Source organism: Drosophila mojavensis, unplaced genomic scaffold (genome assembly GCF_018153725.1).
Source record: "Drosophila mojavensis isolate 15081-1352.22 unplaced genomic scaffold, ASM1815372v1 contig_36, whole genome shotgun sequence".
NCBI lineage: Eukaryota > Metazoa > Arthropoda > Insecta > Diptera > Drosophilidae > Drosophila > Drosophila mojavensis.
Genome location: NW_025318858.1, coordinates 23,992,249 through 24,008,134, shown reverse-complemented (window position 1 = coordinate 24,008,134; position 15,886 = coordinate 23,992,249). Strand labels below are relative to the sequence as shown.

At 43.4% G+C, this 15,886-nt stretch overlaps 3 protein-coding genes across 3 annotated transcripts; 2 read left to right on the top strand and 1 right to left on the bottom strand.

Annotated features, from left to right (window-relative positions):
• Nucleotides 1-373: 373 nt before the first annotated feature.
• LOC6577676 (gustatory and odorant receptor 21a) lies at nt 374-2,503 on the top strand. The gene has a single exon (XM_002003590.3). The coding sequence runs from the start codon at nt 797-799 to the stop codon at nt 2,369-2,371; it is 1,575 nt and encodes a 524-aa protein (XP_002003626.2). The 5' UTR covers nt 374-796; the 3' UTR covers nt 2,372-2,503.
• A 379-nt stretch (nt 2,504-2,882) lies between these two features.
• LOC6577675 (xylulose kinase) lies at nt 2,883-4,918 on the top strand. The gene is made up of 2 exons (XM_002003589.3): nt 2,883-3,026; nt 3,124-4,918. Exon 2 carries the CDS (start codon nt 3,155-3,157, stop codon nt 4,853-4,855), a length of 1,701 nt encoding a protein of 566 aa, XP_002003625.3. The 5' UTR covers nt 2,883-3,026; nt 3,124-3,154; the 3' UTR covers nt 4,856-4,918.
• On the bottom strand, nt 4,872-11,489 carry LOC6577674 (cGMP-dependent protein kinase, isozyme 1). Its single transcript, XM_002003588.4, has 5 exons — nt 11,224-11,489; nt 7,121-7,521; nt 5,613-7,058; nt 5,359-5,544; nt 4,872-5,287 (listed from the first exon to the last, which is right to left on the bottom strand). Exons 1-5 carry the CDS (start codon nt 11,359-11,361, stop codon nt 5,125-5,127), a joined length of 2,334 nt encoding a protein of 777 aa, XP_002003624.4. The 5' UTR covers nt 11,362-11,489; the 3' UTR covers nt 4,872-5,124.
• Nucleotides 11,490-15,886: the final 4,397 nt, after the last annotated feature.

Genomic DNA, 15,886 nt, shown 5'->3' with positions numbered 1-15,886 from the left:
ACATGACAAAAATAGCAATTTGTCTGTTTGATACAAAAAATTAAAATATTTTACATTTCAGAATATTTTCAGAATTAAAAACAAAAATTAAATTACTTCTTTGTATTATTATTTCAGGGTGCTACCAAAACGCATGTTAAATTTATAATACACTCTACCACGTAAAGAGCAGAATAAAATAAAAATCAAAAATAAAACAGGCAACAGTTGGGCAAGTGCCTGAGAAAATTAAATGCTGCCTTTGAAGTGTTTGGACTTGAGCAAAGTCTATTTTAAACACATTTTTAAATTGCGCTGACTCTGCAGCGAGTGTGCGAGAGCTATGTGTGTGTGTATGCCTTGTCAAACAGCTGCCTCAGCCAGGCAGCGTCTGGACTGAGTGGCAACCGCTGTTCAATAGATTTTGACTTTAATCTTGAGCGAGCCTCTGAATTGACTTTGGCCTTGAATAAGTCAGGCAGAAATGGATCAAAAGTCGGACACACACACATACACACACATCCAGACAACGAAGGACAAGAGGCGAAACTACATTCATTGGGTCAGCGGTGCCACATTTTTATTGGTCATTAGTGCGAGCCTCTATCGGGCATTCGTAAGCATTTACACATCGTTAAACTTTCATTTCCGGCAAATTAAGCGCATTCTATACACCTTCTACCCTGGCCCAAAAAACACACTCACACATACAGTGCCATAGACACAGGGACACAGAGGCGTAGCATTATTCACGCCATGTCCTGTCCCCGATTACAGGGGACAGTTCTTTGTCAGCAAAATAGCCACGCGGCAGTGCATGAGAAGGCTACATCAAATGACCACAACAAACACAGCCCGACGGCTATATATGGTATATACATATACGATATTCCGGGCTATATTTAATGGAGAGCAAACAAATAGCGGTACGCCCCGTAGGCGGCATTCGCACTTTTGTTTGCTTTTCAATCAAAAGTCAATAGCAGAAGCGGGCCATATAAAAGCCTGGCAAGGATTGTGGCATCGGTGTTGGCTCCAAGCTATTGTCCACATCATGTCCTTCTGGGCGGTTAGTCGCGGCTTAACGCCGCAAGGCAAAGTGGCGCCCATGCTGAATCCCAATCAGCGACAATTTCTGGAGGACGAGCTGCGCTATCGAGAGAAGCTCAAGATGCTGGCCGGCGGCAATGCCATCGATGATGTTTACGTGCGCAAACCGGACACCGTGGATGATCCACTGGAGCTGGACAAGCACGACTCATTCTACAAGACCACCAAAAGTCTGCTAGTGCTGTTCCAGATCATGGGCGTCATGCCCATACATCGTAATCCGCCCGTGAGAAATATGCCGCGCACTGGCTACTCGTGGCGATCCAAGCAGGTAATGTGGGCCGTATTCATCTACAGCTGCCAAACGACAATTGTGGTGCTGGTGCTGCGAGAGCGTGTCAAGAAGTTCATCACCAGCCCGGACAAACGCTTCGACGAGGCCATCTACAATGTCATCTTCATCAGTCTGCTCTTCACGAACTTTCTGCTGCCCGTCGCTAGCTGGCGCCATGGCCCTCAGGTGGCCATCTTCAAGAACATGTGGACGAACTATCAGTACAAGTTCTTCAAGACGACGGGCTCGCCCATCGTATTCCCGAATCTGTACCCGCTGACTTATGCACTCTGCGTCTTCTCCTGGTTGCTCAGCATCGCCATAAATCTGTCGCAGTATTTTCTGCAGCCCGATTTTCGCTTATGGTACACCTTCGCCTATTATCCAATCATCGCGATGCTGAATTGTTTCTGCAGCCTGTGGTACATCAATTGCAATGCCTTTGGCACGGCCAGCCACGCCCTATCGGATGCGCTGCAGGCCACCATTAAGGGCGAGAAGCCAGCCCAGAAGCTAACGGAGTATCGACATCTCTGGGTGGATCTGAGCCACATGATGCAGCAGCTGGGACGCGCCTACTCGAACATGTACGGCATGTACTGTCTGGTGATCTTCTTCACCAGCATCATTGCCACCTACGGCAGCATTAGCGAGATCATCGATCATGGCGCCACCTACAAGGAGGTGGGTCTCTTCGTCATCGTCTTTTACTGCATGTGCCTGCTGTACATCATCTGCAATGAGGCGCACTATGCCTCACACAAGGTGGGCATGGAGTTCCAGACCAAATTGCTCAACATTAATCTAACTGCCGTGGACACTGCCACACAAAAGGAAGTGGACATGTTGCTGGTTGCTATCAACAAGAATCCGCCCATCATGAATCTCGATGGCTATGCGAACATCAATCGCGAATTGATCACCACGAACATCTCCTTCATGGCCACCTATTTGGTGGTGTTGCTACAGTTCAAGATCACCGAACAGCGTAGATCACAAACAGTTTAAGGCTTGATCAACAGAACTAACTGAAGGAGTTATCGATTATTTTCAATTGATTATCGATTTGTATTCAATTTGTGCATATGATTGAAAAGCGCTTGGATTTTATTATATACAAGATTTATGTCTATATTTATTGAACCAAAATAATAAATTTTGAGTGAACTCAATCAGACAATTTGTTTTTCGTTCTAGATTTTTCCTTGTCAGCATTCAACGTGCCTAAAGGGATATTTCTTTTACAGATATCAGCATAAATTCATTAATATTTTACTAATGATAAATCAATATACAGTTGAGTTCGGTTATAACGACTCTTAAGGGACCGGCAATATACCCGGGAATTGTATACGAATTTTCGTCGCAATAAACGCACGGGCGCTAAAAGTGGAGTGGCTATAACCGGATTCTACTGTACTGTACCATATTACAGTGCATTTGGTAACCTTAATCAAATCGAATCTTGTTTCACATGAAATTGTATAGAGCATGGACTACCTAGAGTTAAATGCCAAACAGATATCCCCTAAAAATGCTTCAAGTAATTTCAAATTATTAACTATTATTGCTTCTTATAATGCTCATTATTTATTATGATTCCCAACCTCTATCTACGCTAAATGACTTCAACATGTTTTCTCTAGTATAATTTTGGATTTTTGTATGTCAGATGTGTATAGTTTATTCATTTTCAAAATTTACAGTTAAACTCGTTTTCGTTGCATATTTCTCCGTGGACCGACTGCAATGTGTCACAGAGCCCCGCCAGACTACAGCCTAAATACCTACATGGGCATCCACCTGGGCATTGAGAAATTGGAGGCCGTGATTCTGAATTCCAAGTTTGAGCTGATTCACAATGCTGTAATACGCTATGATGTCGATTTGCCCGAATACAAAACCCAAAAGGGTGTCAACCCCGGCGTGGATCTCGATCAATTTGAGGTGAATCCCGTGATGTATATCAAGGCATTGCACATACTGTTCAATTGCCTGGTGTCGCAGGGCGCCGATTTATATAAGGTGGCAGCCATCGCTGGTGCAGCACATCATCATGGCGCCATATATTGGTCCTTGGCCGGTTTGCGGGCGCTCTGTGGCCTCAGTGCATTGACGAGCCTGCACGAGCAGCTGACGGAAAAATGTTTCACTTTGCGCTCGCTTTATTGGGTGAATGATGATTGCATTCACACTCAGTGCAGTGCGATGGATAAAGCAGTTGGTGGCGCTAGAAAACTGAAGAAAATCACTGGATCTCATGCATTTGCCGGCTTGACGGGCCCTGAGATACGTAATGTCCATGTGACCTATCCGGACGAATACCAAAGAACAGTTCGCATATCGCTAATAAGCAGCTTCCTGGCATCGCTGCTGACTGGCACCATGGCCTCCATTGACCACTCTGACGGCTCGCTAATGAATCTCTTGGACATACATGAGAAGGAGTGGTCGAAGGTCCTCTTGGAGGCTTGTGCACCAGAATTAGCATCACGGCTCATGCCGCCGATTGCCACGAACCGACTGCAGGGACGCATTAACAAGTACTATGTGACTCGCTGGAAGTTTAGATCCGACTGCATGATTGTCGCGGCCACCAACAGCAATTCCAGCTTGTTGGCCAGCATCAAGGATCAGGAGAATGTTATTATTCTATCGCTCAGCCAGCACGATATGATCATACTGCCAACTATGGAATGCAATACCGAAGAAGAAGGACAGACCATGTGCCATCCAACCATTCCGAATGCATACATGAGCCTGTTTCGTTTCCCCAATGGCGGCCTAGTGCGAGAGCGAATCTGCCAGGAAGTGGCCGACGGCAGCTGGACACAATTCGATGAAATGTTGGCCGACACGCCCATCGGCAATGAGGGTAACATTGCAATTCATTTTGATGAAATGGAGCTGACACCCAAGGCACAAGGCACTCTGCGCTGGGATAGTGCCATCTCTGAGCTAGCTACCGAGGCACTAACCGGACGACAGCGATTCGAGCCGCGGTTCGAGGCCCGAGCCGTCATCGAGGCCCAAATGATGCATCATTGTGGAATTGTCGTCGGTACCGGGCTCATCATAGACAGCAATACCAGAATTATAGCCATTGGCGAGCACTCTAGCAACAGCAGCATACTCCAGATTGTAGCCGACGTCTTCAATGCGCCCGTCTACCGGTATGAAATGCCCGCTGATCCGCGTCTCATGGGAGCCGCCTATAGGGCCCGCTATGCCTTCTATGAGTATCGTGAGGTCAATTGCAATTGCTGTAAGTGCAAAATACGCCATGGCAGTCAGCCGCAACTCAGCTACTCTGAGTTCATTCAAAACTCTCCAGATTACTTGAAGCTGGCGTGCGAGCCAACTCCTAATTGTGACAAGATCTACGCCCCACTAAAGGACCGTTACGCGCAAATGCAACGGCAGCTGGCAGCCAGCAAACCTATCCGCGAAGCCCGCTTCGAAGACGACCCGAATGCATTTCGACAACTTTGAAGGAGTCTTACAAAAATTCTATGTCATTGCTATTTATTCAAAATAAGTTCAAAGTCAAGTAAACTAGTGCAACAAAGAAAAACGAGAGTACTATAGCCGAGTGCGTCCGACTAGCAGATACCCTGTACCCAACAAACGTAAAATATGTAGCATATATATATTTAAGTCAGTCAGACAGACTAGCTCATCGTTCTAAAAAGAAGGAGATTTCAATTTCCACAATACTTGGTAATGGGTGCATTGGGTACAGGGCATAGGATTCTATTAGGCTAAAAGTCCGCATCCCAGCCAGAAAGCTCATCAGGCGGCTCAGTGGGATCACAGGGAAAACGGTCAAAGTAACGCACGTCCGTGGGATGAGCAATGGGCCGCACAAAGGGCGGTATTAGCAGCTGACTGGACAGGCCATCCCAGTCGAAGCCGAGAAACCATCTAGGGAGTAGTGCAACAATTGTTAAGTTCAAGTGGCTCCATGAGCTAGCCCCACTAGTATATCCACTCACTTGTGCTTTTTGATATCCTGTATGCCGCCTGTTTGGTAGCCCAAACGTTCGGAGGGCACATCCCGGCAGAGGCGCTTGATCAGGTGCACGGCCCAGCGTGAGATGTGCTTGGGAAATGTGATCATGTCGATGCCCCTTAGGATTAGGTTATAAGTCTGCATGGGATCGGGCGCAGTAAACGGTGGACTGTTTGGGATAAAGGGAAACTCTTAGTGGGAGTGCGCAGATTCATTGATTTTCCGATGCAGACTTACGCGCCGTTGAGCAGCTCGTGTATGAGTATGCCCAGAGCCCAATAGTCCACGGCTCGATCGTGTCCCTTGTTGAGAATAATCTCTGGCGCCACATACTCGGGCGTCCCACAGAACGTCCACGTTTTGGCGCTATTCCCAATATACTTGGCAAAGCCAAAGTCCACCAGCTTCACATAGCCGCGCTCGTCCAGCATGAGATTCTCCGGCTTGAGATCCCGATAGAGTATGCCACGGGCATGCAAGTACTCGAAGGCCTGCAGGACACAGCCAATGATGAACTGGGCCGCATTGTCATCGAAGGAGCCATGGTCACGCAGCATCGTCCATATTTCGCCGCCCATGCACGCCTCCAGCAACATGTAAACGTACTTGTCGTCCCGGAATGTGCGATAGAGACGGCAGATGAAGGGACAGTTCGAGCTGAGCATGATGCTGCGCTCGCTGTAGATGTGCTCCTCCTGCTTGGTGTCCACAATGTGTCGCTTCTTCAAGCACTTCAGTGCAAAGATGTCCTCGCGACCCTGATGATGCGCCTTGACCAGCTCGACGCGACCAAAGCCTCCGATGCCCAGTGTGCTGATCACCTCAAGATCGGTTAGCTTTAAATCCGGATACTCCTGTTGTGCCTGCGCACCGAACGACTCCTCGCTCTGGGCCTGCGCCTGTTTCATGGCCAGCATGCGATCCTCATCCCCATAATCTTTCTCCTTCAGCTCGCATAGATCGCCGATGAGCCGCTTGAACGATTCTCGATCCAGGCTGAGGCACTCGACGCCCGGCGCCAGCGCAATGATATTGGCCGTACGCTTATCCTCATTGATGAGCGCCTGTTCGCCAAAGTAATCGCCGCGACCCAGGATCCGCAGCTCCGTCTCCTCCAGCGCGGTGGGGGTCAGCTTTTGCGTAACTCTCACATTGCCCTGGGAGATGAGAAAGAAGCTGTCGCCCGCCGTGCCCTGGCGTATGATATACGTGCCCGCCGCATAGAATTCCAATTCCAGCACATCCGCAATCTTGGCCAGCAGCTGGTCGCTGAGATTGCGCAACAGCGGCACCGACTTCAAGAAATTCACGCTATTCTCAATGCGCTGCAGCCCGGTGCGCATCATGATCTGCTGGAAAATGCGGCGATCCAGCACCCAGACCCGCGCCTCTTCGCTGATCACCCGTATGGAGGCGGTGCGTGTGCAGTTGTAGAGTATGGCCAGTTCACCGAACGCCTTGCCTGGCCCCATCTTGTCCAGCACCTTACCCTGCTGCATGACGGCGAATTCGCCCGCCGCAGAGACATACAAATGGGCGCCGGCTTCGCCCTCGCGGATGACAAACTCGCCCGACTCAATGCTCTTGGAGTACATGGAGTCCACCAGTTCGCGCACCTGCGAGGCATCGATGTTCTTCAAGAAATCATTATCCATGATCGCATCCTTGATCTGCTGCTTGGCGCTGAAGTTATACAATAGATGTAGTTGTACGAATGGGCCCGTTGCTCATCAAGAGTCGCTCACCTGTAATCTTTCTCGTATTTGGGTATAGTTTCAGTGTAGGACTGCTGCTTGGACTGAACCGAGCTCTCCGCGGAGACGCCCTGCTTTTTAATGGCCGCCAACAGCGGCTTGGGACGCACTTCATCCGATGTGGCCGCATCTGTTTTTAATGTGCTGTCCACTGTTGTTGCCGTGGCTGTAACTGTGTCTGTTGCATCTCCTCCTGCTTCTCCTGCTGCTGCTTCTGTTGCTGCTGTTGTGTGGTTCTGCATTTCAGTGCCATTGCTGGCTGGCATAACCAGACCGCAGGCACTGCACACATGCTCATGCTCGCGACTGCTGCTCACCTCGCCGCACTGCTCCGGCGGCAGTTGACTGTTGGACAAGCCCACATGGCTGCTGGTGGTTTGCTGCAGCACGCTCTGCATCGGCCGGCATGGAATGACAATTGAAAGGCGTCGATTAATCAATTCGCCAGCCAATTGAGTTTCCAATTAGTGGCACATGTGATGCAGCTGAAACTCAATTTTTATTTTGTCGCCTCTCAATAAATAGCGGAGGGAAACCTTCGCCCAAAGTGGGCCACTCGCTGTCGGTTCGCCTTTTACAGTCATCTTATCTCACACTTTGCGTAAACAGCATGCAAAAACTGACCCCAAAACAATGGCAAGGCGTTAAGATAGCACTGCCAAAATCTGAACACAACTCGTGTACATATATATACATATGTATATATATGAGTCAAAATACTAGATAAGCCAAATGTCGCAACTTCCAGCGGCAATCAGTTCCTGCCCTCCACACATTCTACAGACTATTTACATAAAAATTAGCAATTCAAAAATTGTCTGCGCACTCTACTTGTATGCCCACATATATGGGGGGTATATTGGATAAGATTTTCAAATAACGAAAAGTTAATACTCTATGCATAAGGTTAAAAAAGGTATATTGGTTTTAAGTTTTGTTTGACTGACTAACGTGGCCGCTATGTAGTGCTTGATTATTTACCTATTTACCCTGCGGATTATTGGCTTAAATTGTTGCTAAGACTATCAAATTTGGTAACATAAAAAAATATATATATATAATTTTAAATTTAATGATTTTATTTTGTAGTGTATACAAAATAAAATCATAAAATTTAAAATATTAAAAGAAACAAGTAAGAGGACTCTAGTCGAGACTGCTCGACTAGGAGATACCCTAAACCCTCTAATCTGATATTCACTCTGCACTTCTTTTCGGCACACATACATACACACGCACGTATTAGAACGCGCTCTGCTAACTGCGCAGTAAGCAGCGACTGCGCTTGGGCTGCGCTGTAGTGTGGGCAATATTTTAAGAATTTCTTTGTTGAATAATTTAATTTCTAGACATACAATCTTAATGAAACTTTCAGAACATAATCATAATGTTTAAATGTATGTACATTCCAAAGCACAAGTCTCTAGTACTTGAAATACGTCTTTTACAAAGGTGAGGGTGAGGGGGTAGATATAAGGGTGGGGGGAAAATTACAACAAAAATCGAAATTATATAAAATATATATAAGTCTACATTTAAAATTTGGAAGCTCTAGCTCTAAAGGTGTCGGAGATATAATTAAATAACTAGCATTCGATAAGGTTTTTGATCGATAATAAAATATCGGGAGTAGTTATCGATATTTAAAGAAAAACTTGATATGCGCGTGATATACACGGACCTAGGAAAAAAAATTTCAAGTCTCTAGCTCTTATATCTTCTGAAATCGACGCGTTCATACATACGGACGGACAGACAGACGGACAGGGCCAAATCGACTTAGCTCGTCGCCCTGATCAAGAATATATATACTTTGTGGGGTCTGCCACGCCTCCTTCTGCCTGTTACATACTTTTAACAAAACCATTATACCCTGATTTCCCATTTTCAATGGGTTCAGGGTATAAAAAAAGAAAAAAAAACCTTCACAATACAGAGTTTGTGCAATTTGTTTACCTTGATCAATTTTTGTAGCTTCGAAGTTTTGTTTCGAATATGCACGCTACAAAACAATAAAATCAGTCATAAAAAAACAAATTTAAAAGAGAAGAAATAAGAACCTAGAAACACCTATCACAATGCTTAAGTTTTATAACATGATAATGTATTTTATAAAATATATTCTTAAAAACCTTAGAGCTGTTTTAAGCAGCAGCAGCTCACCTCATTTTCAAATATTTATTTTATGCAACTCATTTATAACTCTAGGGTATCTCCTAGTCAACATGTCTAGTTCATTGCATTTGAACTATTTTTTTTTTTTTTTTTTACTATTTTATTTTTTTTTATTCTGTGGCATATGCTTTGTTCTCTTCGGGAGCGCGGCGCGTGCTGTCGCCCGTTGAATTTATGGAATATGCCATGGTGTTTATTTACACCAAACACAAACACGCACACAAATCGCTTAGAGCTTGTAGATGTTGGTGGGATCAACAGGGGATGAGGGGCGGTAAGCGCACGACGCGGCGTCCAGCTAGAGCAGACGAAGCTAATGCCGTTGCTGATCCGGCAATTAGCAAAGCACAATAGCAAATCCCTGAGTATCTGTATCTTCATTGCCAGCTTTGTATCTGTATCTGTAGCTGAGCGTGGACTCTCTGGCAAGTTCAGGTCTCTACGTTGCCGCTCTATGAAAATCTCACGAAGAAGTGCTAAACGCTTAGCTCAATAAAAATGCTTTACAATTCAAATACACACGCACACACACATACGCATAGGCAGTTCAAGTACGAAATTAACAAGAAAGAAGCAGCGAATGCGTAATACCGAAGTCGAAATACTCTTTTCGAAGCAATAACAACAAATTGTTCAAATATTTAAAGAGCCATTAAATGTAGGGTCTATTTATAGCATTGTGTAGCCTTTTATGATATTGTTGTCTGAATGAATATTTAGCTGTGAATTGAAGATTATTCATTTTCACAGCTCTCGCACTATGCGACAGACTGCCCTTCATGGTCATATCTACTGAGCTGTTAACATCAATTAAGCATAATTATCTATTCAGCAATCTCTACTCCAAGACTCTAGATATTCCGCCCACAAAATTCTACTGACGTCTGACGTCGAGCACAACTGAATGTCAGCCGCAAAACCGCTAGACCAGTTATCACCGGACTGCTACAAGGGCATAGGGCTGGCTACCGGTATCTACATGCACAATATCTAATATTGTCTGTTCTCTATCACATAGTGTCTGATATCTAGAGCTTAGCTGCGGCTGCGGCTGCTGCTGCTGCTGCTGCTGTGCTTGAGATAACGACATGCGACGCAATTGATACGAGCTGTGTGCGTGTGTATGTGTGTGTGTTTTTTTAGATACTTTTTTCTGTGCGAATTAGTTCAAAATACAGAATAGAAATAAAAGAGAAAGATGAGAAAAAAATGACAACACAATACGTTGCTTGGCCAATTGTTGCTGCTGGTGTTATTGTGCCGTTATCTGAGGTGCGACAACAATAAACCAAACAAAACAAACAGCAAACAAAACAAACAAACGATGCACAATGACAAGGGACATCTGCCCCTTTGGCTCCCTGGCATTTACCCTGGTGACCTAGGCTCAAGTAGGTTTCTAGTACTTTTCCGTATTGTGTTCTATATTTTCATTTATTATTTCTCTTTCAGCTTGCGTATGAAGCTTGATGCAATTTGCCGATAATTAAATGGAATTGATATGTTTTTCCTCAAGTTGGCAAAGAATTGAACAAAGCAAAGATTATTGTCACAGTCTCAAATTTAAATGATATATGATATAGTCAATATTTTAATAAAAACCCCTTAAAATTTTTAATAATTCTCTTTACTGACCTATTTTTCTATACGACTAGCATTACATACTAGATGAAAAATAGCATTTAACTCTCTCACTCTCTTTCATTCACTCTCACGCTCTCTCTCTCTCTCTCTCTCTCTCTCTATATCTATCTACACATCCCTCTTTCGCTCACACAGTCTATCAATATTCCTATAAAATCAAAAATTCCCTTTATAACCCAGTTAAATTATTTAACTACAACTCTCTTTCTCTCTCTATGTCTCTATCTCCCTGCTCTTCACGTTTTCTTTCGGATACCTCATCTACCCTCTCTCACCTTCAGCTTGTGTATTTCACGATGCAACTTGACCAATTCGGAGTCTCGCTCTCGCAGCTGTTCCCTGAGCATGTGCAGCTCGTTGTTCAATCTATTAACGATCGCATCTTGCTCCGCATCATCTATTATCTCGGCCATATCAGCTGCTCTCCGTCCAATCGCTCAATATCGAATGCCAATTAACTGCTAATTGTCCCATTCAGGCAGCCATGCACGAGTGTAGTTAGCTACCCGCTTTGATTCGCTTTCGCACGCGTTCCGTCGACGACTGCCGGCTGTTGACTTCCCAATTTATAAGCCGATCGACGCGGCGTATGTGTGATTTCCAAAGAGGGTGAGTAATAGTGAGAGAGAGAGAGAGAGAGAGAGAGAGAGAGAAAAAGAGAGCACGCTTGCAAAAGTGTGAAACGAAGAGATCAGAGACAACGCTATCAGCGCGAGATAGTTACAAACAGATAACTAAAGGGGTTGGGCGCATTTAATTTGCATGCTAACAAAATGATAACGATGACAATGAGGTGAGTGCTCGACGAGCAAATGCCCTGTAGTGCGAATCAAAGCTATTAAACTAAAAGAAAGAAGTTGAGTAATAACAACCATTCAATATGTTCAATAATTTCAATCTATATTTTTGCCTATTGGCCATCACTAAATCGATTTATGTAATTAACCCATGTAATGTAGACTAAGACCGAATCATCAATACTGGCTTACAAAAGTTTTAAGTTATTTTCTGCTCAAATAAAAAAATATAATCAAACTTGAACTTAAACCTGACTTAAATTAAAAATCCATTAATATGTTTGCACAAGTTGAAGTTCTCGCAGTTTTGCACAAACTTTTGAAGCAAACAGGGTATTAAAGCAACAATAACAACAACAACAACAACAAGGGCATCCTAAGCAAATGCAGAAGCCAAGCAGTAGATGCTTTTGTGCTTTGGCATTAAAACAAAACTGCGAGACAAAAGCTGAGCGTAATTTGATGATGACAGTTACGCTGGTTAATGGTGAGGGATGGGTTGGGATGGGCTAGAATGGGCCGGGATGGGCTGGTTTGGGTCTGTGTCTGGTGTGGGTGAGGGGGCGCGGCGCTGGGCAGAGGCGGGCACAAAGCGTAAAATGCGAAATGAAAATGAAAATGGCAGCGCAGATGTGAAAATGAAAGCTAAACGAGGCGCGGGCCAACAAACAGCCAGAAATAAAATTGCTTTACAGCTATAATAGAATTATAGTGCCCACTATGAAGCGGCGGCAGAGACGGACCGCAACACGCTCACCGACGACACAGCAGCAGCAGAAGCAGTAGCGGCCAGTCAGGGAAAGGACGGGGGGAGTGGGAGGGGGCATGCGCTGCTAAAAGCAAGTGAAATAAAACGCCAGCATGCCGAACGGCAAGGCAAGGCAAGGACACACTGATTTGCTGGCGGCAATGGCAGCAACCGGAGCAACGCTTCATCCGCTTCGCGGTGGCCCACATTTAATGTGCTCATATCTGCGGGCTGAACGGGGTGATGGCGGCGGCAGCGGCGGCGACGACGGCGACGGCGACGGCGACAGAAACAGACAGTGATATATGTGGGCTATGAGTGCGTGCTAGCAAGCAAAATGCTATTGCGCCTTGTGGAACGTGACAGCATAGAAAAATCTGTTGGCGCCGTAAGGCAGGCAAAGGATTAGCCAACGACACACACACACAACACATGTAATGATGCTGCAAATGATCTATCACACAGAGAGATAAAGATAGAGAGAGCTAGAGAGAGAGCAAGAGAGAGAGAGAGAGATGGAGATAGTATTTCGTAATTTAATTTAATGGAGAGGCCCGACTCGAAAGACTCCAGTCGAAAAACTTTGACACTTGAGCACCAAAAGCTGCGATAATTATCTAAAGGCAAAACTGTAACGACTCGGCTACACCCTCTGTTAGCTGCCACCACGACAGTCTGCAGTGCCTTAGTAGTAGCTATTGGAGGCGTGGGGAGGGGGTGTAGAGGAAACTAATTGCCCCTGGGACATGTCGCATTACTTTAAACGTCAATCTGCAGGGCGACTAATTAATGAACGCTAATTTGAACTATGCCCCGAGCTGAGGTAATAACAGTTTACCAAGCTTGACGCTATCATAAAAAGTCCGTAGCACATTAAGTGCAGGCTGCTATAATGCACGGATTACATAAGAAAATCACAGAAGCAGAAATAGGCAGATAAACAACAGACTCTGCCACTGGGCACAGTAGCACCTGGAAATATGTTACTCCATTGGCTGTTGGGCGAGTGAGTTTACAGCTTGTCTAGCTGCAGCTGCTTAACTAATTGCAGAGTTGGCAAACTGTGAGTGGGCAGGAAAAGCACGAGTTGATTCATTTAGCTGATTTCTAATACAATCCAGGTAGCTTTAAAGTAGTTGGCAGTAAGAGTACTAATCTGTTTAAAGTCAAGTATGAGCTGCTTGCTACATATAATCTGCAGTTTTTGTGTATAAATGAAATCATTTCACTACGGCACTTAATCCCTTGTATTTTTTATACACCATAAAAACCTGAATTAAATTTAATGAAAACGTGCAACTACTCATATACCTGTACCCATTTGGACCTAATTGAACTAGTTTGGCTATTACTCAGCCGAAATACAAAAAAAAATAGTTTCAGGTAAAGTCATAATGTCAGTAATGTGACGGGGAGTTAAAAATATATAATTTGTTTGGCAAAGTAGCTAAAAGCTAATAAAAAAGAAATCGTTTTTTTTTTTTAGTTTTCGAAAAAAAAAAATTTTCATTGTTTAACTGTCATAATTTTATTGATTATATTCCATAAATATATAAAATGTGACAGTCAAACTGTTAAACTTATATTATTAAATATCCTAAGAAATGATATCAATCAAATTTAAAGAAAAATGATCCACACTAACAGTTTAGTTTTTCGAAAAAATCGCAGACTATTAATAAGTAGCTATAACTAATTATTTCATATACTTACTCATAATTTATAGTATTTACTCGTATACCAGTTGCATAATTACCTTTCCATGCAGTGATATTGTCATGCAGTCTTAAAGCCATGGCAATTTGAGCTCATAACTTTAACGTTTTCATATCTAAACATAACAGCTTCAACACAGGGCCCGAGGCCCTGGGTCAAGCACTAAATTACATACACATGTACATGATATAGTAGCACTCAGGTGTATACGCATATTGGTAAATTTATGCCGTCACATCGTAAATGATTGATGAGCATAGTTACATAGTTTTAATATGCGCTTTATCATTCTTTGTCCTAAATGCGCTCAGGCTGTACTCGGCTCCATTTCGAAACAGCAACCCAACTAAACCAAAGTATAATAGTACTATTTTTGCTATCTGTGCACGTCGATGCCAACAGAGTAGAGCTTTTAAATTCCACACTTATGCTCTGTGCTATTAGCTTGGGATTCTCGCTGTATATCTGTGACACAACTAAGCAACACAAAGCTTCAATTACAATTCCTGGTCAAGGCAATCAGTGTAACGGGCAACTGGATGTGCTCGCCAATATTTACATAATAAAACTTGCATGACAGTTACTAGCCGAGGTACAACAAGCACCCTCCCACCTCCCCTCTGTGGACCACAACCCATAACCATAGCCATAGTCATAGTCATAGTCATAGTCGCATTTATCTCCATACCAATTTGCGCTTTGCATTTCTTTCCAGCGCTGTCACTGACATATGCCAGGAATGTCAGTCAGCAGCGGGAGACGAATCAGGGCACTCAGCGGAAGATAAGTGTGATAAGAAAGAGACACAGATAGAACACACAGGCAGAGCCAAAGGCAAAGAGAAACGTGTAAAAAATGCTATTGGCTTAGCTGACAGTTACCCTACATTTACATGTCTATCAAACAATCGATAACATATCGATTGTAATATATTTTCATTCTTATATATTGTTGTCTCTTAAATTTTAAATATTATGCTTCTATATATTATATACGCTTTCAAATCAATTTCAATTCATATTTTTAGAGGACGAGCATATAAAATCAATAAATGAATATATATCGATCTTAGAAAAAGAAAAGGCAAGTGCTTTTAGTTATTAACTTCTTGTATCTATGCATGATATATACATACATATGTACCCTTTCTATTATCTACTTATTTCTATAGATGTGCATACAAATAAAATAGTAGAGCAATTAATTATATATACATAAAATAAATAATAAAATATGCATGTATATAAATATATATACAGATATTAGAATATAAGAAGCTAAGAATATTGGTAGTCAATAACATGTATGTACTTATACATAACATATATTACTTCTGCTCATACTCTATAATACTCCAATAATAAAATCGATAAATATCGATTTTAAAACATAAAGAATTCAATAACATTCTTAGTCATCATGTCTTCTATGACCAGCACTCACAAAACACCATACTCACACTTTTTTTACATATTTTCAATCAACTACAGGGTATTGCAATGCCCCAAAGGAATGTGAATACATGCATAAAATATGGCAAATCAAGCGTCAAACTATTGCTATGAGTTTATAAGTTTGCTTCTGCCAGCGTGCTGTCATATGAATATATTTTAAACAGAGCTTAAGCAGGCTTTGACAAATTCCGATGCCAGACAGAGTGTGCTACTCAGTGTTCAT

Bases quoted from the DNA above. Each gene is read 5' to 3' on its own strand.
- LOC6577674 (XM_002003588.4), bottom strand. From the start codon at position 11,361: ATGGCCGAGATAATAGATGATGCGGAGCAAGATGCGATCGTTAATAGA. The intron at 7,522-11,223 runs GTGAGAGAGGGT...CGGCCGATGCAG, and splicing joins GTGAAATACACAAGCTGAAG to AGCGTGCTGCAGCAAACCAC. The intron at 7,059-7,120 runs GTGAGCGACTCT...GTATAACTTCAG, and splicing joins AAATACGAGAAAGATTACAG to CGCCAAGCAGCAGATCAAGG.
- LOC6577676 (XM_002003590.3), top strand. From the start codon at position 797: ATGAGAAGGCTACATCAAATGACCACAACAAACACAGCCCGACGGCTA.
- LOC6577675 (XM_002003589.3), top strand. From the start codon at position 3,155: ATGGGCATCCACCTGGGCATTGAGAAATTGGAGGCCGTGATTCTGAAT.